The following is a 25,729-nucleotide window of genomic DNA, read 5'->3' on the forward strand; positions in this document are numbered from 1 at the left end:
GATTTATGAAGTTGTAATAATGAAATTGAAATATGGTGCTGGAAATTGTGGCTAAGGCGTTAATTAAAATATAATGGCAGAGTGATGATTGCAGTGTTTGCTGGAAGGAATAGAGCATGGGTCGATGCAAATTCCTTTTTTATGTGGGCGTATTTTTTTTTGGGAGTCACTTCTATGGACGAACATGGTTGCAGGGGCATTAAAGAAAATTAAATATGATATTTTTGAATGGATGTTGGGTGTGTGGTTGCAGTTTGTAACGTTTAGAGCAGACTATCGTAGAGTGTATGTTATGCGGGTCTGCTAAGTAAAGTGATAGAATAGATTTCGGGCTTTTTAAAAAAAACAATATATATACACAGTCAGATGTTTGAATGAGGATCTTTTAAGATATATTTTTGGGGTTGAAGCTGATTCGGTGTAGTATTTGGACCTTGATGCTGCACTTGGTTCGATTGAATGGGATTCATCTATATAGGAGTGACTGAGCTGGAAAAGATATAAGAAATGAAGGTATCTTATTGGATTGGGAAGCTGAGTTTTCTGAAACTATTTGTCTTCTTCCAAAGGTCACAGGAGCAGTTGTAAAGTTCCAATAAAGCTTATTTCTTATTGTAAAGCTGCTTCATTGTTTATTTTCTGTATGAGGCTATGTTAGACAAAGGTTGGTGCCTCTAATGGTGCTCTGATATTTCTGCTTTGCAGCGAGTAGGTGCTCATCTTTTGTAATCTGGGTTGGTGCCCTTCTTTGTTAATAAAATTCATTGCATGCCATGGTTTTTTATCTGAAAGGGTTTTCCACGAGATATTCTGGTGTCCTGGTCTTCATCTATTTATCTGACTTGCTGTGTGGTTATCTTTTGTAATTTCAAGTAATTGAAAAATTTCTACAATACTTAAGGTTCTCGGGCATAGGTTTGTTTTAGGGTTTTAAGTTTTTGGTTTAACATTATCACAACCACTTAGTGACCAATTGCCAGTCATGAACAAAACATAAATTAAGTAGACAGACATTAGTTCTAAAGCAGTTTCCTAATTTGTTCCTTTCTCCATTTATGGCAACATAAGTTTAATTGACAATAATGCCTTAGTTTTAAAAAGGTAAGATAGGCTATAGAATGCCAACTCTCTTGTACCCTTATTATCCATAAGTTTATCATTCATGCCATGACTCTACTATCACTGCAATGTTTATGTGCTCTGTTATACTGATATGCTAACTGCATTTTTGAGTATTGAAAAGCTACTCTTGCCTACCTTCCCTTTTTCCAACTAAGGAGAAAATTAGTCATCTTATCAGGCAAGGTTAAACTCAAGTTCTAGAACAGCTTCATAACTGAAGAATAGTACCTGTTTTCTTGTATCTCAAATGCCAGAGCTGAAAATGCAATATAAGCAGCTCATTGATTACCTTCTTGGATAATTTAAGTATTAATGTACCTCAGGGGTTAAAAATGTTTAATTGAGAACCCTACCGGGGTTTCTTATCACAAGATTGCATGACCGGTTTTTCATATTAGGCAAATATCTTTCCCTAACCATCTAAGTAATAAAATTCTGCCATATTGCATAAATGCACAGTCATACTGTAAGTGTACAGCCCTACTGTGTACTGTGTATACATAGCCATGCTGTATATGTACAACCATACTATGTATACCTAGCCGTACTGTAACTCACAGCCATATTGTATCTACACATGGTGTGTTATTTATCTACTGATAAAGTTTACTCACAACTTTTAATTAAATATTGTATCTACACATGGTGTGTTATTTATCTACTGATAAAGTTTACTCACAACTGTTAATTAAAAGCTCATTTTTTTTTTTTCTAGCTAAATTCTACTGTTCGAGTGAGGCCTTCACAGCCGTAGAACCTATTGCATGGCAGAGATTACTCTATTACTGGCTAAGAGTTAATCTCTACCAAACCCTATGCTGTATGGAGGGATTGCAGAATTTCCTTAAACATAAAACTTATATTCATATCCTAATGCGATATATGCTGAAGCAAAATAAACTCTTAACAAATAATAGAAAATAAACCACCTTCAACAACACATAAATATACATTATTCCAACTCCATTTTGTTCAAATTCTCAGACATATCATATAATAAGTATTTATGCAACTTATTCGTACCATTTAAGCCACAAAATTTCAAGCTCAAAAAGAAGAATGAAAGAATATGCAGAGCTGGTTGCACTGGGTTTATTTAACATGACTTGGTAATGGAGGGAAGTATCGATAAATTTCTTGAGAAGCTTGAAATTTCTGAATGTTCATCAACTCATGCAGAAAAAACTCCAGCTATCCTTTCATCTCCCTACCACCGTTGCTGTAAATCTTTAAAAAGACTTCTCTCAATGTTTGCAGAGCTCGAATTTCTTTACAAAGCCAAGCTTCCCCCCCAATTGACTCATGTAGCCACACAAAAATCACCTGCAAACCCTTTGTCTTCACGGAGAAGATATTAGCCACGCCCCCAAACAAAAAATGCTTTTTTTCTCCAGTCACGCCTATTTCATGCTTTATTCCTTGACGGCAAGGTAAAAATAATCACGCCAAAAGTATTGTATATTATAATCGTCTCTATTCATTCCATTTTTAAATAAAACTCTATTCCCTTAAATATGCGTCTTGGGTTCACTTATACATTATGCCCGATAAAGTTTGCAATTAAAACATTTTACTTTCATTCATGCCCCAATCGATATGTATAGCTTTATTTACCAATATAAAACATAATCGCTCCAATAGCTTATATTGATGCCCTCAATATTAAGTGTTGATATTTATTAAGTGAAGAAAATAAGCTTCCAAGGGTGGTCTAAGCTCTTATGAAGCTAGTAAATTCGATATATGACTTAATATCCAAGCCGAATAATATTATTCGATGCTTGATAAAATTACATCATAAGCTTCCGATAAAATTGAAGTCTCCCGAGCAAGGTTATTTTATTTACACCAAAAATAAGAATTGGCCAAAGTATATCGAAGAATAGACTTACGTTGATAAAAAACAACATTTATTTACATATATTTATATATATATATATATTTAAATAGTCCATGCATACACGCCTATGCAAGCACGTATATGTATGTATCATCCATATCTAGAATACTTGCATATACGTTCTTACATCTACATGTATTTATTTACAATAAATATGTATATAAACATAAGCATTAGCCAATTACGATTTTCTTAAAATAGGATAAAAGAACATTATTACTACTAATAATATTAATAATTTTAATAGTAATTTTAATAATAAATTATCTTGAAATCCCTAGTCCAAGATAAGAGTGGAGAAACCCTAAACACCTATTTAGAGCAATTAGGGTTACTTGACACGACAAGCTGACGAAAATAACATGGTCAACATGAGACGACTTGTCTCACTTTTGGTTAGGGTTTCCAGATGACATAAGTTCTCTTTCCTTACCTCCCGACTTGATGATACTTCCCCTCCCTTCTCGGAGGACGACAAACTCTTGCACACACTTGGTCAGTTCAAACAATTAGCTTGAAATCTTGTCTTAACTCTAACATTTCAAAATATTATTAATAAAAATAAAACATCTTAAATATCAAAACATCAATTTAACCGTTGAAAGTCATCATTTCACTGTACTGAGCACTAATATCATCTAGGGCATCATCACTCAATTATAACATGAAACACCCCTAGGGCATGGTTAACATTGCGTAAATATTGCAAAAAACAACTAGGGCACAAACAACATGGCGTAATGTAGCATAAAAAAAACTAGGGCACAAATGGGATGTAACAAAGACACAATTCAATCACTTCCTCGTGGCTTTCAGAGGCCCATTGTTCTAGTAGTCTTTCTGCGCGAATCTCGGCTCTGCACTCGACTCCGCTTCAGCAGTACCCTTCCCTTTCATTTGCACCTGCTCCTTCTCATGAAGGAAGAATTTCAAAGCCTCCCAACCGATGTAAGCCTCTGCTCGCCTTTCCTCACAATTTATTCCCTTCGGCCAATGAATAAACAACATGAGTAATTTCGGGTTGTCTTCCTTCGAACCTTGCTCCTCTTCTTCAAGAAGAAACTGTTCCCCCTCCACCACTCGAGCCATTACAAACTACAGATCATATAACCATTCCTCCTCTACACAATCTTTCACAACCCTTTCCACCTCTTCTCTCTTCCCAACTTCCAAACCCCACGCCACCAACATCGAGACAATGTCAATGTTGGTGTGATACTAGTGTTTAGTGTTCACGAACACCTCACCAAAAATCACCTCTAAAATTTTGTAGGAAATTCACCTCCTCGTGCTTGAACAACCCTCGTAGCCTCTTTTCTGAAATCTGTCCCATGAATGCAAGTTGTTGGCATGGGGTAATTAGAGAAAATGTCGCCTCCATTGTTATCCCCGCTCACCACCTTCTGCAACAATTGGACACCACCACCCGTGACCCCCACAATACATCACCTTGCAAATCCGAAAGGGGTTTAAACATAGCTCATATCCCTTGTCACATCCTTTGGCCGCCATCCCATCTCATAAATGCAATTTTGCAAATGGCGGCACTGTTGTGGCGTTTTCACACATCGCCCCATTGCAAATGGGGACCCCTGCTTTTTTGCTTTTTAGGGTTTGTTTCTAGGTCTTTTAGGGTTTTGTCCGTTAGCCTTTGCATTTTTGAGTGCTGTCGGGGAGATCAATAGGATAGCAGGTCCTACTGGAGTGAAGTCCTGATCTTGAAATTTGGCTAAGTCTGAAAGTCCTGATCTTGAAATTTGATTTAGTCTGGAAACTGAAAAACCTCCAAAAATTAGATTTTGCAATATAACTCCTGGAGGTTTGAAACCACTCTCAAACATCCTGAAAGTATATATGGAATATAACTTAAAGTATAAGTGACATTTCTAATGTTATATTCCATAAAAATTATCCTGATAGAGAGTTCAAAAAGTCAAATTTCGCTCCTGTCCTTCACTGAGGATCCAGAGCGAATTTCGCTCCTGTCCCTCTCAGGAGGACCAAGGCGAAGCGCTCTTGTCCCTCACCAAGGGTCCAGGGCGAAAAGACTTATTTGAGTCATTCTTGGATTTGTTTGGTTAAATTGAGACATCAAAGGCATGGCGGAGGACGAAATGAACGTGATAGAGCATCCAGACTTGATCAAAGACGATGAAATGATGGAGTTTTTGTTTAGAAAGGTAAAAGCGCTCTTGTCCCTCTCTGAAGGACCAGAGCGATTTTCTTTATATACACATTTTTAAACCTTTCTTGGGCTTGAACTCTTATTCATGGCGTATAACAAGATGATATCTTCCTTAGCCAAAGAATTTCGAGATGAAAAGTGAGACAATTTGGCTTAGAGGGCAAAAAGTGCTCCTGTCCCTCACTAAAGGACCGGAGCTTGATTTTCAAATTTGCACTATTTTTTGCAGGATCAAGACAATTTTACGATTTGAAGAGGTCAAGGGAGGCATGTTTTGTCCATTGAATATAATTTAAGTGGTTCACAAAGGAGTAAATCAACCCAAATGACAAAAAGTGCTCCTGTCCCTCACTGAAGGACCATGGCGTTTTTTCAAGTTTCTCCTCCTTGTTTGAGATTTTATGGCAAAACTTGACTTGGATGGGAAGGACGAATGATGTTTTATGCCTTAGACGCAATTGAGAGGTTTAAAGAACAAGGAAATACACCAAGATGTAAAAAAGTGCTCCTGTCCCTCTCCAAGGGTCCAGAGCGATTTTTCCAAAAGTGCAAATTCTTGCAAGGCCAAGGCAAGTTTGTGATTGAAATGAATGGAAGAAGGCATGATTAGCCCATTGAAGATAATTTGGAAAGCTAGCAAAAGACGGATAAGCTTGAAATTGCAAAAGTGCTCCTGTCCCTCTCCAAGGGACCAGGGCGAAAAACATGTTATCTAGCTCTCCTCTCCAATTTTGGACAAATCTAGGCCAAGGCGCAAGTTTGAAATGATGTTTAAAATGCTTTGAGGTGGAATTGAGATCCAAGAGTTGCAAAATTTGATGACAATTGGCAAAAGTGCTCCTGTCCCTCTCCAAGGGACCAGGGCGAAATCTCCAAATATGCCCATTTACCTTGCATTTTGAAATGATATTTTTATTACCAAGACTCAAGAAGTAGTGAAATGTGATATTCTACGCCTGGAGAGTAATTTGAAGATTAATGTGATCAAGAATTTGCACAAAGACTCAAAAGTGCTCCTGTCCCTCACTGAAGGACCAGGGCGATTTTTATAAAATCAACAATTTCCTCCGAGATTATGCTAAGGCAAGGTTGTGCGAGATGGGAAGGATCTTCTAAAGCATGGTGAACAAAGATTTGACTTCAAAATTTGAGAATCCTAGCCTAAAAATGAAAAGGCGCTCCTGTCCTTCACTGGAGGACCAGGGCGAAAATCTTGGGAGAGCTCATTTTGCCTTGCAGTAACAAGTTAAGCATGCATAGAATGAATGAAGGGGATCATCGCTTACCCCACAACGAGAATTGGCAATTAAAAGATGGAGGATTGAGGACAAAAGTGAAAAAGCGCTCCTGTCCCTCACCCAGGGTCCAGGGCGAAAATGTTATAAGGCACGTCCCTTATAAAGATCAAGTGAATTAAACTTAAGACTCCAATCAAAAATGCCATTTTTGATGCCTAGATGAAGTGTTGGCAATTAAAAATGAGGAATGCAAGGCCTAGATTGAGAAAAGTGCTCCTGTCCCTCTCCAAGGGACCAGAGCGAAGTTAATGGCATTCATTATTTTTTACCATATTTGGGTGTTAATATCCTCCAAATCGCATTAGATGCCAAATTGCTAACTTTGGAATATTTGAAAAAATTAATTAAATTGGCATTTAATAAATTAATTTTGAGCCTCAAAAAAATCGAATTTTTATTATAAAGGCATTTAAAATTAATTTTTGAAATCAAAATTAAAGGTTGAGCGCACAAGGCATTATTTTGTCTTTATTTATCAAGTCGGCCTTCTTCTTGATGGTTTTTTTAATTTTATTTTAAGGCTTAATTGCTAGGTCGGCCTCAACAAGGATCAAGGTAAGTGCTCTATATAATGGGAGAGGTTCTTTAGCAAATTCAAATCATTCTTGCATTATCTCTCATGCGAACTTGAAGAGCATATTTTGAGGGGCGAAATTCATCTTGAAGGCTATTGGAGGGGCGAATTTCTTACTAGTTTGAAGGTGAATTTCCAGATTTTGGAGAAGCTAGTGGAAGGTGAAGCTCTTTTGAAGGCTAAAGGAGGCGTACTTCATCCAAGGGAGGGCTATAAATCTTGCCCAACAAAATCCGGTCCTCTTCCTTCATTTTTCAAGGTTTTGTACTTAAATACTCAAAGGAAGGTATGAAGAATTACTTTTTTGAAGTTCTTATTCAAGACTTATTGTGATCCCATTGCAATTCTGTAAAATCTAAGTCTTGAAAATCCAATTTCCATTCATGATTAATTTGAAAATGTATAGTTCTTGATTTATCATGACTTTTTTCAAATTAATATCTTAAGTTTTACCTTTGAAAGGTCTTAAATTTCATGCTTTGAGGTTTGATGCTCAAAAGACTAACTTTAATATTTTGTGTAGGCATCAAATGGAGATCCCGGAGTTGTAAAATCAAGCCATATCAAGGATGGTCTCCTCCAAGAAGATCAAGCAAGGACAAGGGCGACCTCCAGTCGAGCATCGACAAGGATGGCCTTCTTCGGACTAACATCATCAAGGGTGACCTCTTCTAATCCAGCATTCCAAGGCGAGGTACATTATCATCCTGCACATCAGAGACAAAAGAAGTCAGAGCAAAGGGTTCGTTGAAGAAGCAGATAGTTCCAGATGAATTAGTTAAAGCTAGCTTCTCAACAATATCAAATCAAATATCTACCAAGTTACAAGTGTTAGACGAGGTGGCATCCTACTCATCACTCCTCCAGTCAGTGTGGTCCACCTCAGCATGTCCAGATTCAATGTACCTAACTCATGGGAGATGGCACAAACTCTGATGTACCTACCTCGGCTATTCATTGGTGGAATTTTCCAGAGAGGACATGTGTCCAAGCAATACAATTATTTCATTGGTCAAGCATTAAATGTTATGTAATGGTTGTAACAAACCCTAATTAGGGTTTTCATTGTAAAATCTTGGCCATTGATCTCGAATTGATCTAAGCCATCGAATTGTATTGAGGGCACTATATAAGCCTGACATTTCATTTGTAAAGGGAATGGTTAGAAGCAGTTAATAGAAGACAGATAGAAAGTAGTTGGAAGCAGTAAGTTAGAGAGTTAGAAAGGAGTTAGTGAATAGAAAGTAGCTAGCTAGTTGATAGAATAGCAATTAGAGTAGAGTAGAGAGAGAAGGCAAAGATTGTTGCCAAGATGTTGTTGTAAAAGACTTGTAACTTCATTGAAGAAATGGTGAAATTTATGGGTCGATTCGACAATTTGCATGGTCTTTATACTTTCATATTTGATTTCATGTTATTAGATGAATGGAAGAAATGTGCTTGATTGATGGTGAAATTCGTATATCCATACTACTAGCAGTTTGTTGATTGCAGACTTGCCTTGTGTAGTCAACTGGAATCATTCAGCTTAAGCTTAACTTCAATTGTGGCTTCTTCATTGATATGCATCAACCTGATGGTGTCTATGCGTGCAGTGATGATTTGAACATCATAAAGCTTTCCTTCGAAGATCACACTAACCTTGTGGAGATGGTCCTGGGATGTCAAAACAAGACTTAGTTAGAATTTCATCAAAGATCATTCATTGCTCTTACATTCTTAGTATTAGGGTTAGATCCTTTCCTCGCCCTCGTCTTTTTTCCTTTTTTTTCAAATCAAAGCTAGTGAGAGCCTGTGTTCCAGCAATATTCAAAGCAGATTAGACGTTTAGTCATCAAATGTAAGTCCCCTTGTGATTCCAGCAAATCACATCATACCACAGAGAGCTTATCCACACGTAGAGACCCTACAATGAAGAACATTGGAGTCATCCTGATTGATCCTTTTTTGCGATATCTTCAGCAATTAGAGGCTTAACTCAAGAGAGGATAAGGTACCCTTAGGTATTTTATTCTGTGTTTGATAGTGTACAAAATACACATCAACAGGCACCAACCCACACCATGCAATAAATCCGAGGATCGTGTATGTTGTCGTTGAAAGCCTCCATCGTACTTTGTCCTTCCTCATCAAAAGAAATCGCTCGATCTGATAGTCTATTGGCTAGCTCATTGCCTGCTTGTGCCACATGACTAACCAAATAATCCTCAAAAGTTGCCAAAATTGAATTTGCAACGGTTACATATTTATTTAGTTTCCAAGCGTGTATCTCCCCTTTATTTATTGCATTAATGATAATTTGGAAGTCCCCTTCAAGTTGGATTTTGTTAAGACCTCTATTTTTAGCCATCTTCAGTGCTTCAACCGCAGCTTGAGCCTCGGCTTCGTTGTTTGTTCGTACCACCAGCCTGGTTGCGCCCAATGCAATGATGTTACCTTCCCAAACGCGTGCAACATACCTAGCCCCTGATGGCCTCAGGTTGCCCTTGGAAGCCCCATCAAAATTAACCTTTTACCAATCGGGCTTTGGTCTAGACCACACCACATCCTTCTTTGCAATCACACTTGGATTAACCCGAGAAGTCCCATCAACAAGCCTATTCTTGTCTATTTTGTTCTCTCTTGCTTTTGTGCTATTCATAGGCCTCTAGATCTTGGGTTGCTATAGGCAAATTTTTACACAAACAAAGCTTGGTTTGAGGGAATTTGTCTAAGTAACATTCATTGTCATCATTGATCTTAGGAGTAGACTTTCTCAACCCATTTCCTTTTCATCTTTATTTTCAAAGTCAAGATTAGTCTCCATGTTCCACCTAAGTTCAAGCAAAACGTAAGTCCCCTTGTGATTCCAACAAAATCACTAAGTCTATCCACAATGTAAAGTCAAGACACGATAGTATAAACCTTGGAGTCATCTCATTTGATCATGAAGCTTAGCATTTGAGAGGTTTTTGTTCAAGAGAGGATATAATACCTTGGTATTTTATTTTGTGTTCGAGGTGCATTAAAAACACATCAACAAAATTGGAGCTAGGGGGAGCCATGAACAAAATTTACAAATAATGAGGCAAACTCGAGCTTCAAACAAGTCTGATTTTTGTCAAAAACCATGAAAAACCTTCAGCAACAGCTGGTACAAACTTTAAAAAATCTGAAAAATAGGTGCAAAACTTTGGCACAGAATCCAATGCACAGATTTTTGAAGACCCGGAAAATCTCTGAAAACCCTGAAAATTTTGTTGAGAACCCAATTTTTTTCTTGGTAATCTAAAACAAGCTAAGAAACCCTAGGTTGGGTTTGAGAAATAGTAGAAAAAAAACAAGCTCCCAAGTTTGTACAATTTTTTTTTGAGAAATCTCGTGAAAAAAATTTGCGGGCCCTAAAAAAAGCTCTAGTTGGTGCACAGACCGTGAAAAACGCCGTCGAAAATCGTCCTAAAATTGTGAAGAAACGTGTAGAAAATCTAAGACCTGTCACAAAAGATAGAGACAGGTCACAACACTGAATTGAACCCGTGCGGAAAAATTGCGAACCAAAATATCCGCCAGAAAAAAAAATGCGATAACACGCGTCACCACGAAAATTGAAGAAAAATCTGCAAGCGAAATCACAATTGGAGTTGATGAACTCAGAACCCTTGCGCAAGCCATGATCATGTGACTTTTGTAGAACAAGTTGTGCCAAAAACAAAAAACACGACCTGCGGAAGAAAAATCTGCCGAACCATGTAGTAGAAAATGTGTCGAAAATTCCTTAGCAGAAAAATAAATTTACCTAGAAAAGAAACCCCCAATTTAGATTTTTTTATAAAAAAATCTCTTAAAATTTTTGGAAATTATATCTAGGTAGAAGAGCCACGAATTTTTTTTTAATAGCTCGTCACCCGCTTTGATACCATGAAACCAAAATCAGCGTGCTTTATTGAAAGAATAGCATGCCTTTTATAGGCAATTACAAGACGGTTGTCCAAATTGGGACGAACCGTTAAACTGACTCTAAAAATAGAAATCCCCATTTCTATCACGAAAATATAGCAACCAAATAAAGAACTCTCTAAAAATATAAATAACTCCAAAAATATAATTGAATGGCCATTAATAAACACAACTGAAAATAACAATAAAATATTCTAATATCCTCCCTTAATGGTCATTCTATCAACTACCCAACCGATGACAAAATCTACTTATCGAAAAGCATAGAAGGCAAACTCTTTGTTAGAATGCTTTGCGACATGAGTCTGCTCCTGCTCTTGAGACCCTCCCTAGTTGGAAATCTGATCAACCAACCTCTTTTTGCAGAACCTCTGGATATGTCCAAGTCCACCACAATAGTGACAAGTGATTTTCTTCAACCCCTCCTCAGGTGTGTGTTGTCCTTTCTGCTGAGCAGACTTGCCTTTGCCTTTGTCCTTGGCAGTAAACACTTGTTCCACACTGGCCATGTCAACGTTACTACCAAACTACTGTCTCCACCTAGCTTGTTGCAATAGCTTATTGCACAACGCATCAAACTTCAAGTCAACTTTTGTGGAGGTAATGTTAAGCGTCTCAATAAAGTGTTCGTAGCATCTGGGTAGGCTCTTCAATGTGATCATTATCATATCCTCTTCCTCCATCTTGTGACCAATAGCCTCCAACTGGTCACAAATATCCTTGATCTTTGTAAGATGTTCCTGTAGTGACATCTTCTCATCCATCATAATTGAGAACATGTTATTCAAAAAGAACGCAAGACTCTTGTCGGATGTCTCATGAATATTCTTCAAGTGGTCCCAAATCTCATTAGCTTTGTTGCTTGATGGCACTTATAGAAGTATCTCATCGGTGATTGATAACTTCAGCAACATAACTACTTCTTGGTTACGCTCATCAAACTTGGTCTGGTCATCGCCCGTCGTTGCAGGACGAGTTTCTTTACCTAGAACAATTTGGTCAAGGCACTAGTACTCAAAAATAGAAAGCATCCTTTGCTTCTAGATATTGTAGTTCTTGCTGTTGAAGCGTTGACTACCTTCCAACATGATGTTGGTCAACGACGCCATACCTCTTGTTTTCTTATGCACGAAAAATGAGGCAAACTCGAGCTTCAAACAAGTCTGATTTTTGTTAAAAACTATGAAAAACCATCAGCAACAGCTAGTACAAACTTAAAAAAATCTGAAAAATAGGTGCAAAACCTTGGCACGAAATCCAATGCACAGATTTTTGAAGACCCATAAAATTTCTGAAAACCCTGAAAATTTTGTTGAGAATCCAATTTTTTTTTGCAAATTTGAAACAAGCCAAGAAATTCTAGGTCAGGTTTGAGAAATAGCAGAAAAAAAACGAGCTCCCAAGTTAACAGATTTTTTTTTGAGAAATCTCGTGAAAAAAAAATCGCAGGCCCTAAAAAAAAGCTCTAGTTGGTACATAGACCGTGAAAAACACCAACGAAAATCGCCCAAAAAATCGTGAAGAATTTTGCAGAAAATTTGAGACCTGTCGCAAAAGACAGAGACAGGTTGCAACACCAAATTGAACCCACGTAGAAAAATTGTGAACCAAAACATTTGCCGGAAAAAAAACGTGGTAACATGCGTCGCCGTAATTACTTGCGAAAAATCTGCACGCCGAATCACAATTGGAGCCAATGAACTCAGAACCCTTGCGCAAGTCGTGATTTTTGTAGAACAAGTCATGCAAAAAACAAAAAACACGACCTGCAGAAGAAAATCCGCTGAACCATGTAGTAGAAAATGTGCTGAAAATTCCTTAGCAGAAAAATAAATTTGCCCAGGAAAAAAACCCCCAATTCAGATTTTTTCATAAAAAAATCTCTTAAAAATTTCTGGAAATTATATCTTGGTAGAAGGGCACGATTTTTTTTTTAATGGTTCCTCACCTGCTCTTATACCATGAAACCAAAATCAGCGTTTTTTATTGAAAGAATAACAGGCCTTTTATAGGCAATCACTAGGCGGTTGTCCAAATTGGTTGTAACCATTAAACTGACTCTAAAAATGGAAATTCCCAGTTCTATCATGAAAATATAACAACCAAATAAAGAACTCTCTTAAAATATAAATGAATGACCAGTAATAAACACACAACTAAAAATAACAAGTAAATATTCTAATAATCAAAGGTGCTCAGATCATTTCTTTTTCATTTTGTTGAATTTCAAACTAATTGCATGGGTCAATAACTCAAGAAATTTGCAAGTGTTCGCCCTGTTTGAGTCCTCATATGATTTCATAAGGGCTTCCTGGAAGCAGTGTCATTTAAAAAGTAATAATTTTTTATTTTACTTTTGACAATTTTTATGATAGATGTGAATTGTTGAGAACTTGAGATCATTTTGATGCATTTGATTTCTGAGGGACTCACATCTTGTTCTTTTTTGGATTAGCCAAGACACCTATGTAGTTGAGTCCTTGGGGGTTAAATGAGTTTATGGTAAGATGTGACCAAAGCTACCAATAACATGAACAGAAAAAAACAGATATTAAAAAGGGTGGTGTGCATGTCAAGGTTTACATAATGGATTTTCATTTTGCTAATAGGTAAATCGTTTTACCCCTAAAATAGCCCATGAATAGCGTAGCCTTAAATTAACTCAGCAGTGCTGCTAACATAACAGATTACTTGGAAGATTTCTGTGGGGCTTTTTTTGCATAGTGAGTAAGGATTTTATCAGATCACTTTATAAGTAAGACACAGCATTTTAGACAAGCCATGATCTTGAGAATCATACCCATGCTGGAAAGGCAAGACAAAAACAAAAATGTCAACTTGTTTGAGAAATCTGCTAAAATCAATGTTCAATAAACTTCCATCTATAAAGAGCTGTAGGGATAAGAAAAAAGCTAATACTGACATCCATTAGTATATAAACTGCCATAACTGGCATTACTCTACCTTGGGAAATGATCTTGTGCACAGAAAGGAAAATTTTCCTTTTTCATTGTGGGATTGACTATTAGTTCATGTGCACGCAGAGGGAGATTTGAGATTTCAACTTTTGCTGCAAAACTGAAGTTTTACAGGGCATTGGATAAGATATTTTTAAAGAGTCAATAGTGGATTTAGCTTTCCATTGAATTTTTTGATTGTGGCATGAACTTCTTGTAATGGTGGAAGTGCTCAACCATGAAGGTAGCCCATGACTTTTTTGGTTCTTTCTTGCTTTCCTCACATGTTCTTGTTATTGTAGTTGATTTTTAGCTCTCTTTGTAGATATTTTGATTTCTATGCTTTTGTTTTGTTTTCAAATTTTAGTTATGGGTATGTTGATTCAAGTCGGCTATTCCTTCTTGGTTTTGTTTTGTTACAGGTCATGTTTGTGGAGGGCCAAGTTGGGAAAAGAGTAAAGAGGTTATGAGCTAGGTGGAAGTAAATACGCTATCACTGTTGGGCTTCTTGAAATTTTTTGTTGGGATTCCTGTGTGGGGCTTAGAGAGAGGTGTTAAATCCTATTTCATGCGATTATATTGAAGACTGTGAGGGGAAATTTTTTACACACACATGCGTGCACACGCACACACGCACACACGCACACACGCACACACGCACGTGCACCCACACACACGCACAAGCACACACGCACACGTACACACGTAAAAACAGAGATAAAGTTCATATAACCACCTAACATACATTACTATAGACAATAAAGTTATGTGGTTATTATAATAACTTGCTATATTATTCTAACAATAATACATTACTAGTATATATATCTTAAATACATCTATCTGAAAATTGCTGAGAGATATCAGTCTTGAGTTATTTTATGTTACTTTAGTATTATTTAAGAATAATTTTATTTTATCTACATTGTTCATTTTATTTTTATTTGAAAAGCTATTTTTATTTACTTTTAAAGATGTGTTTTAGTTTTAATGTACAGTCGTGAAATTATGCTCCATGCCCTGCATAATTTTTTATAATGCATTTTATGCAACCAATATGAATGGCCTTATAATAGTACATTAGTTAATAATTAAGTTTATAAGATTATATACAACCAAAATAGTAATAGCAACATTATTATGCACCTTTTCATTGGCCATCATTGGACAGAAAAGTAAGTAGGAGAAGCCATCAGGGAATGATGGCCTTTCTACATTATTCTTCTTGGCATCCTTCCATCTCAGATAATGGAAATGATCAAAGGCAGGGGGGTAACATGCTAATTGTAACTATGCCTTTTGTACAGGTCTTTTGCTATTAACTGAGAAACAGATCTGTAGCAGAAAAGCTCATGGACATTTTGTTTATTGTTTCTGTGAAATGTGATGACAAACAAAATTTAGATTGTGAAGAAAAAGCCAACAAAAAATTTAACTAAAAAAATTAAAAGGGCTGCAATTCCTGCCTGCACCCATGGTGAACCAGACTAAGAACCTGGACCTGAAATGAGCTGAACCTGGATCTGGGGAATTGCCTGAAAAAACTGTAACTTAAGTCTTGGCTAGAGCATGAAGGTAAAAACATCATCTGGAGGTGTCCTAATCTTATCATCCTTGGTACTACTTTGTGCTTCCTCTCTGTGGGCCTTGTTTGCTCCAAATTTGTTAGATTTTACCTCCTTTTTGTGTGTAGGCTTGAGGCTTTTGCTGTAATAATGAGCTCCTATCCTTTTTGTTGTTGGTTTTGACTCTTGAGAAAGTCCTTTTTGGTTGGCTGTTTTCTCGTTTTCCTTAGACCATGACCTCTTACTTCAGGTTAGAGTATTTGGTAAGTAGTGGTAAAATTAAAAAATTTCAGTGTTAGAGAGGGTTTATGGTTCAACGTTGATGTAATGTCCCCTACTAGGAGGCTGCCTGTTTCTCAGTAATTAACATACATCATTATGCCATAAATTAGATTATCAATACTAAGGAATAATTGATAATCATAATACAAGTGATAATTACCATATTTTAGCCCCCAATCCTTACTCATTTCCTAATCACTAACCCTAGAGGGTGGGGAATTACTTGTTAGGGTGCTAGGAAACCACCTCCACAAATAGGCCCAAGGGCGTCGAGAACACCCATCCATACCACCACTTGGAGTCCCTAAGGGTTTCAGGAACACCTGTCCATACCACCTCTTGGGGCTCACCTATTTTAGGATGGATTTACTCCGCCTTTCCCTTAACAAAACCGACCTACCCTCATGAGGGGCAATATAGGAGTGACTTAAGGATTAGGTCATTATTATGCTAATCTCTCTGGTATTATGATTATATAAGTAAATTAATGAAATTAAATATAATAGTTATATAGATCTGATTACACCATACTAACACATATAAATCTATTGAATTTATAGATATAAGAACAAATGAAACATGTGTATTATAGGCTATGCATATGCCCTTATTCCCAACTGAAGTCCAATATAATATGACTGTAAGAAAGTCTTTAATGCATAAATAAGACACAGCATACCAATCTGTTGTGTCAGTAATGATTGCAATAATCTGCCTGTAAATGAATACGATCTGCAGAGAGTCTGATCTGCCAGTCATTAATCAGTATTCTTTTTCCTTCATGCCTTCCACTCCAATACTAATCTCACTTATATAACCTTGAGTGGAGAAGGGTTCCCATCCTTTGCAATGGTCATCTTCCCTCATACTGAGGTGTCTTTTCCAAAGTTAATATCTTCCTTTGTTAAATTAAATACATGCCTCTTTAGTCAACGTGGCTATTAGAAAACTGCTTTCTTTAACGATTAGTTAAGATCCAAGTTAGTCGATCAAGAGTTATTATTTCCTTTGTGTGGCTATCGGCTGAAAGTTAGGAGGGTATGACATCTTAGTAATGAGATGATTTCCTGCAAACGCTGGTCTAACAAAGATCTTTGTATATCACAGCCTTTATGCTTTTACTGTTCATATATGTTTTATACACCTGTTTACGCTGACTTCAGCTTACTGCTTATTTGCAGGGGCTCTTGTCCTCTTATCGATAGGGAAAGAACTTCGAGCATAACTTATTGAGGGTATGAAAATGTCGGGGCATGACAGTTGACAACAGAAGCACTTAGTCTTCATCGATATCCTCTTCATCCTCATAGGCACAGTTATATGGTATGGTGGATCCAAGGGGAAGAAACTGCCCTTGGGATTTATTGGCAGGTCAGGTTTCAGTTGAGGTGGATTTAGAGAGTTAGGAAACACTATTTTGAATCTTTACCCAGATTTTGGTCACGTGATGAAACATGACTGAAATGATGGATGTTAAGGACAGAATTGTGAAACTCTAATGTTCACGTTTCCTGTCATCAACATAGCATGTGTTACTTCACAATGGAATATTTGAATTTGGTGCCACTTGCATCATTTGTTTTAGTTGGTTGGGATTTAAAGGGCCATTGTATGTGGTTTTCTATCACACCTCATGCCATGCTCAATTGATGCTCTGAGTGTGAAGTGTCTGTTCCCTGCCTCCCTAAGCTCAGACAATACTTTGTGCTTTGCTTGAGCCTTTTTCTCTTCTAAGAGACTGTGTGATAAAATTGTTGGTGTAGTAATGATTTTGGGTGTTGGTTGGAGCTAATCTCTTGGTGCTGTTGCCTTTGGCTCCATTCCTGGAGTAGTGTTTTCTAAGCCAGTAGAGTTTGTATTAGGTTGGTGATGCATTTGTCATAATCTTCAGTGCTGGTCTTGGTGTTGGTTGGGTACCATGCTTTGTGTGTGTTAGGCGCTAGTTTTTGTACTGGCATAAGTTGTGTACTGGCATTGTCTTTTGTGCTGTTCTTGTTGTCCTTTGCACTGTTTTATAGCTATGCTTAGTTGATGGTTTTGTTATATGTGTAGTTTGGGCACAGTTCTTTTGGTGGTGTTTTGGCACAAGTCCTTTTGGTTTGACTGAATCATTTTGTCTCCAGCATTTAATTTGAATTTGGTACTAGCCTCTCCATATGTTTAGCAGCTGTCTCATTCTTTGGTGTCAGCTTCTTTATGTTTTGGCATCATTCAATGGTGCTTGATTTTCTTTGGAATATCTAAGTGACACCTGAGACTGAATTTAATGGAGGCCTTGGTGCATGCTTCCTTGCTTTATTTTAAACTTCTGATTTAGTTCTTGCCTCGAGAATTTCCATTGAATTATTCAACTTGTTTATGGAGGTCTTGGCTCTTGCTTCCCTGCTTTATTTCAGACTCCTCTTAGATGTAGTTCATGCCTTTGGAATTTTCATTGAATTAATCCAATCTCTTTATTTTTATTTATTAATCTTGGTGGCACAAGATATACACAATATGTTATTGATTTCTGAACTGTGTCATGCGGGCCCTACCTCTGCTGCCTGATACTGAATTTTGAGGTCTTTGCAGACTTTCTTGCCTAATTTCAGACTATTAAATTTAGTTATTGCCTTGGAATTTCCACTGACTTAATCAAATCTGTTTATTTATTTTTTAATTCTCAGCAATACACGATTAATTTCTGGACCGTGGTATGGGTGCACTACCTATCTAAGGGACACTCTACGTGAGATAAATTAAACATGCATATGGGTCTCATGGTCCTTTTCGTAATATCCTTGATCTTTGTCAAGTAACTCCCCTTTTTTAATTTGCCAGGTAATAAAAAGGAGAATTGATGATGCTTTCAATAACCTGAAAATAGTGCATTTAAATTATAGATGAGCTGCTGTCTTCTTCTTCTTCTTCTTCTTCTTCCTTAAGGGCTGATTAAGATATGCTCCCTCTTCGTGAATAAGATTTTTGAATACGTAATGTATTGATTGACTCTTCTTTCTGCAAGGTTTCACAAATTTTTCCAAGTCTGTGGCACCTTAGGAGTACGTAATATATTCCAAAGCCTCCGCAGTTACTTTTACAGCACAGAGTAAAAATGCTCACTTCTTATTTTGTGCTGCTTTTTAATCATTTTTCAAACATCCGTGATAAAATTGAAAATCATCGGATACTCTATCAGAAATTAATCTTGCTAATCCAGGTTTCTAACCACTCTTTCTTTCTGCTACAGCCATTCATCCTTGGTCAAAATGGTGAATCGGCTTTCTTAACAATCATTTAGAAGTTAATGTTCTTCTCTTAGATTATTTATCAATAGTTTAATAATCCACCGGAACAATTAATGAAGAACAATGATATTGATATCAAATATAGTGACAGTGAAGATGAAGCATGTGGCTACAACTTTCATGTAAGAAAGAGATTGACTTTTATGAGATGTGCAATTTTCAATAGCAATATCTGCATAGAATATGCACCTACAAATAACTTAAATCTCCATTGATCAATGATCTGTGGATTGAATCCATCTCTAATACACACACAAATGGAGTATCAATAATTGTGTATGTTCCATCCTAGGCTGGCATTTATTTGCTTTGTACACAAATTTGACTTTTACCACCAACACCACGTGAAAGAATTTTGTTTGTCTTTAAATTTGCTAGGCATTTCACTTTGTTGCATATCTGCCATAACATAACAATGGATCTACATGTACTTTTATTGGGTGGATTTGTAATATCATTAGCATGTGGTTATGTATGGTGGTATTCACAATGAAGTTTATTCTTGCAGGATCTTTACAGAACTATGCTTATATCTGGTCAGCTCCATGAGAAGCCTTTGGCCAAGGCTCCAAGTAATTTCTTAGCAGGTGCAGCTGCAGGGTGCACGACCTTAGTAATCATTTATCCCCTGGACATTGCACATACTCGCTTGGCAGCAGACATTGGTAAGACTGAAGCAAGGCAGTTCAAGGGTCTCTTTCATTTCTTGAAAACAATACATCAAAAGGATGGGTTGAGAGGAGTTTACAGGGGTCTTCCTGCTTCGTTGCAGGGAATGATCGTCCATCGTGGTTTATACTTTGGGGGGTTTGATACCATTAAAGATATGATGTTGCAGGATGCCTCCCACCCGGCATTTTGGAAGAGGTGGCTTGCTGCTCAAGCTGTAACTACCTCTGCTGGTTTTCTTTCGTATCCACTAGATACTGTTAGAAGACGTATGATGATGCAATCAGGTCTTGAACATCGGGTATATAGAAATACTTGGGATTGCTGGAAAAAAATCTACAAGATGGAAGGTGTTACATCTTTCTATCGTGGAGCATTATCAAACATGTTCAGGAGTACAGGGGCTGCTCTGGTACTGGTTTTGTATGATGAAATAAAAAATTTGATGAATAGTGGATTTGCTAGCACTTTTGATCATAGTTCAATGAAGCTTGGAGAAGTTCCTCCATTGGAACATCGAGACTCATAAAAACACATCATTCTTTTTGATGCTGTATTTTATTGGTTCGAAATTGCGAAACTTTCTGAGTTGTTGACAAAGCATATCATCTTTCTCTTGATATGTCAACTTAATTTAGTGGTTCTGTTTCAATGGTGCTTTTTATCCCATGTCTTCTCAAGGAAAAACAGTTGAATTTGACAGATTATTTTTCATTTAGGATTTGGTCAAGTCTTCTGAACTGGGGTACTTTGTATATACTGTTCCACCCCTGGATAGATATTTTTTGATGTCTGAAACATAAAGATCTACTTATTGATTAGCAGCAGTACTGACTATCTCCATAAACCGTTTTATAAGTAGAGGGAAATTGATACTATTTCAGGAATTGCAATTATACCATGTGTTTCTGAATGTTTTATAATTTTCAAGAAGCTTCAATGGCATTCTGTGGAACAATTTTCACTTTTTAATCTTCAATTAAGCAACTTATATTTAGGCTTTCTCTAATACCTTATTGGTCACTGAAAATCTTATGCTTTAACGAGAATTTGACTAAAGACATCAGATTTGCAGTCCATAATGTTTAGTGCATATAATTTCTGGATTCAGCTACGTACAATTGTTTTGCATCAATATTTCGGATCACACTCCATGATCAAATATCAGGATGATAGAGAGAAGTTGTAGGAATTTGACTATTATGTAGAAACCTGTTAACTTTGGCCATAAATATCTTATTGATCTGGCTATCCGATTAGTTATAGCCAGACCACAAAAAGTCCTCATTCTATAGAAATTAATGCAACGGAAATAAGGAATGTAATAGCAGACAAGTGTGGCCAAATTGTTAGAAGAAATGTTCAGCCAGCTAAATTGCTCTCACCTTTCGGTATTTTGATTATAAGATGACAACAATAGAGAAGAGGGAGATCAATAAAGTGGAGGCTGCATTGGAGTTTTGCAATAGTGAGAACAAAAAAATCTCACGCAGTTGTTTCCTGAAGCTATATAAGTTAACACTATGGTCTGTAAGAATCTTTTGAAGTTGGAATTTTTTCTGTGGGGAAAACTAGAAGAAAATCTATGTATGTGAATTAATATTAAATTGTACTGTGATGGCTTCAATCTTTGCAAACCACGGTTTTTCCCTAATCATAATATGTGTCAAATGTTAGCGAGCAATTATTTTTCTGGTTTTTAAGCAATGTATTTCTCTCCCTTTTAAGTGGCCATTTTTTTGAATGGAGTGTAGGTCTGCTCAAAAGGTTTAATTCATCCATAGCAGCAAGAATCTTTGGGGATAAAACGGCAAACTAAAGATTTTTTTGAAAAATTTAAGATTTAAACAAAAAGAAGTTGGATTAAAAAAATGACAAAAACTTGTTTTAGAAATTTTAAGTTTTTGCCATAGCATAGATACCAAATAAAAATTGAGAGTTTAGCCTATGAATTGTAAAATATAGGTTTTTGTTGTTTATTTTCATATCGTTGATTATGTTGCACTGTACCAAACATTTTTCATGGTGCATATATAATAATCAGATGTTGACATTTTACAAATATTTAATTACAATATAGTTTGTATAAAGTCAACCTACAAATCAAGTACAAAGTTTCAAAAAGTAATCGTAGTCGATGACTCTTGCTATTTACAAATTTTTAATTACAATATAATTTGTATAAAGTCAACCTGCAAATCCAATAGAATTTGTATAAAGTCAACCTGCAAATCAAGTACAAAGTTTCAAAAGTTAATGGTAATCGTAATCGATGACTCTTGCTATTATAAAGAGAGCTACAGTAAAAAGTTGTAAGTCTTGATAATGAAGCTCCTAGATCAGAGCACATCACATCACTACCAACATTCTTTGTTCCATTCCATAAGGGTGCCATGATTATTGTTGGACCATGTAACATTCAAGGAAAACTTTTAGATGTATAGAAATGCCAGAAAACTTCATCTTAAGTATCATGACATGTGATTATGTCACCATGGCTCCAAGATGGAGACACATTTTTGATGCAGGAGACGACTGCAAAGGGCAAGGCATGATCTCCAATTAAATATTTTATTTAGTGAATCTGTTTTTAGATGCACTTGTGCAGGTTGGAAAGAGAAAGTGCAGTGCAACCAAAACCAAAGTTATTCAAATGATGCTCAGCAAGGAATATAAAAGTGGATTAAATATCCAATTATCCTTATCGAACTTAAAAAAATGGCATCAAGGAATATAATAGTGGATAAATATCCCATTATCCTTACCAAACTAAAAAAACATTGTATGAATTTATTGCTTATGGACTTGCATGGCATGCTTCATTGATCGAGAGACATGATCACCAATACAAAAACACAACTGTGAACCAATCCATGTCCCAACCAATCGATATAACATATGCTTCTTTACACCTACTTTGTGCAGAGGCATGCTTTCCTCCTGCTTGATCACCCCTCATAAGTGAACCAATAACTTGGAAAGTCGGTCATCATCAAGTGGAAGAGATGAGTCCATCCTTGCACTAGCAATGGATATGACGAGGTGATCCATCATATCATGGACATTAAGTATTGTTTATTTTGGAAAAGGATATAATTTATTATATTAAATTTAAATACATTATAATAACTTTGAACATATTAAAATATAATAAATTTAAATGTTTTAATTAAAAAAATCTATATACTAAATATGTTAAATGTATTAATAATTAAAAATCTAAACTAAATGTTCTAAAACATTAAATTTTAATATGGGAAGATAAGAAAATAATAAAATGATATATTAAATTTTATAAAATAAATAAATAAATAAAAATAAAAATAAAAACAAACTAAAATTAAATTCTTTGGGTCTAGTGGTAGCACCATGCGTAAATAGGGGGTCTTATAGCAGAACATTTGAACTTTGCGTTTCCTGAAATCTTATGTGGGTGTTACAAATCACTCTCAATTTTTTATAGCAATTTATTTGTAAGCCTCTTAATTATAAATTTTGGTATCGAGTCCACATGCTCATATATGATGTCACATTAGCATACTTTTTTTTTGTCGAGGTGTCCAAATGGTCCCAAAAAAGTAATATTCATAACTATGCACTAAGTTATTTTTATTGGTACTCTCCTGTGATGCCACATAATTGATCGCTTTTTCAAATTTATGAAAATCTCTTTAGAAATAAGTATTGACATATGACTCCTAATATTCCACTAAAAGAACAATCCCCAACATCGTTCCACAAGCTGCTTCCTCCAGCGTATGACATTATGGTTTTGTTGGATTTCAAGCAACCGGTAGGAGTTTTTTCAATGATTTGTACACAATTTGAAAATAATTGAAGATCTGGTCAGCCATTGTTTTAAATTAAACACAAGTTTGGGGAGGGGGAGGGGGGATTATCTGAGGAATCAATTTGTGATTAATCACAATTTTTTCACTTTTTTCTTATATTATTATTTTCATCCACATTCATGAACATGTATGATGCCATTCTATTTGAGTTGTCTCCAAAGTTAAAGTGTGTATGACTTTTGTGGAGTTTGAGCCTATTAATGACACGTGGAAGGTATTGGTAATGGAATTATGTAATGAACTTTGGCCAACCCTCTTGAACATATCATTGTCAAGGCTATGTCTCAGCTAGTTTTGAGTTGAGCATTAGATGCATCATCGAATGAGAGTGGTTATTAAAGGGTTCAACAAATTGTGTGCATAGAGATCTAAATAGGTGTTAGATGTCATCTTGTAATTTTTAATGTTTGTATTTATTATGTATTAATTATTTGTGTATATGTAAATAATGTGTGTTTCATTTGTTGTGATGTGTATTATGACATGTTTAAGAGAATTGGAAGCTTAATTAATTGAGTGTATTGGATTTTTAAATTTTAAGAACTAGTGGAGTTTAAACAAAATTCCTATATTAGGCCTAACATAAATTTTAGTTAAAATGATCAAGCAAGTAGACTTGGGACCTTAAGATGATCAATGCTTGAGATATTAATGAGCTATAGATCTCAAGCATCAGTAAAAGCTAGTAAATCAAAAGATAAAATGCTTTAGGAAAGTTAATCTTTGTAAACACAAGACCTTTTATGATTGAAGGGCTAAGAAGAGGAGATAGAAAGCATTAAAGAACAAGTGAAAAGGGAAAGAATTGAGCTTTTGAGCTCATATAACACTAGAGTTTAGAAGTTGCGAATACCACATAACCCATACAAAAAAGTTATTGAAGATGAGACGACCCAAACCTTTGAACTTGAAAGGACTATGAAGTAATTGTAAGGAATTCGGGATTAGGGATACTCCTTAACTTCTGTCAAAAGGAAAATAAATAGACACACCCCTACATCTCCAATTACGAAAGCGATGTGAGTTAATGATATCAAAATCAAGAATGGTCTAAGGTCTTTTCCTTAAAAGTACGCGAGTAAGAAGAAATCTAAATGCATAAATCTAGAAAATTGTTGGGAATTGAGGATTAGGGGTACCTTAAAACTAATACTTAGGAGAGAAAAATAAGGGGATCTCTACAAAATCAAGTCCCACATATAAGACAAAGCTTATAATTAGAAAAATGGAGTGCCAAGGAATGTCATAATCAATCAATTCAATGCAATACACTCCATGATGCTTCAACCCCAAAAGATAGTCAAAAAATGTGTTCAAATACACATGTACCCCACAGGTCCAATCTTGATGAGGACACTAGCTTGTGCAACCTTGATGCCAATGGAAAGGTAGTAAAAAGAAATTTATTACTCTAAAAATGTCTAAATTTAGATTTATCAGGGGAAAATCTAGAACATAACGGTCTAATGTCACATTCTGTTTAATTTTCCTAATTTAATTACTAAAGTATTGTATTAAACTATTTATTAGCAAGCAATTAGGCAAGATAATTTGATTATATTAAGTGTTTTTTGAAGTACAATTAAGAGTGATTATGATGGTGATGAATAATTAAATGTGTTTTGTTTCCAGAAGTGCATTAAGAACTATTGACACTCTCCTAACTTGGAGAAAGCTCTCTCTCTCTCTCTCTCACACACACACACACACACACACACACACACACACACACACACACACACACACACACACACACACACACACACACACACACACACACACACACACACACACACACACACACACACACACAGAGAGAGAGAGAGAGTTAAAACTTATATAGCTAGGTTGCACACACACAAAGTTAAAACTTTCTAGGTTGCATATGTGTGTGAATAAGAAATTTGTATATACAGATTCCTTACTTGTGTGTGTGTGTGTGTGTGTGTAAGAATGAAATCCAAACTACTTAAATAATCAAGAGAGTGAGTGTCAACATTAGATCATGAGCCAACTTAACACAAGAGTGCTCTACTTGTTGATATGTAGTTAGATTCAATCATTTCGTCAAAATGATTTTACCATTACAATTATATATTTATA

The 25,729-nt window shown here is 36.0% G+C and overlaps 1 protein-coding gene across 2 annotated transcripts in view; it reads left to right on the forward strand.

Annotated features, from left to right (window-relative positions):
* Nucleotides 1-20,671, forward strand: part of LOC131036075 (probable ADP,ATP carrier protein At5g56450) — a 65,231-nt gene extending 44,560 nt beyond the window's left edge. Inside the window, exons 2-3 of one of the 2 annotated variants that reach the window (XM_057967868.2) lie at nt 7,603-7,773; nt 19,615-20,671. In XM_057967868.2, coding sequence (XP_057823851.2) covers nt 7,603-7,773; nt 19,615-20,304 — 861 coding nt within the window. In that variant the 3' untranslated portion in view covers nt 20,305-20,671. The remainder of the gene's footprint in view (nt 1-7,602; nt 7,774-19,614) is intronic. The other variant, XM_057967869.2, reaches the window with a different exon arrangement.
* The last annotated feature ends 5,058 nt before the right edge of the window (nt 20,672-25,729 follow it).

The sequence above is a fragment of the Cryptomeria japonica genome, chromosome 1, assembly GCF_030272615.1.
Source record: "Cryptomeria japonica chromosome 1, Sugi_1.0, whole genome shotgun sequence".
NCBI classification, from domain to species: Eukaryota; Viridiplantae; Streptophyta; class Pinopsida; order Cupressales; family Cupressaceae; genus Cryptomeria; species Cryptomeria japonica.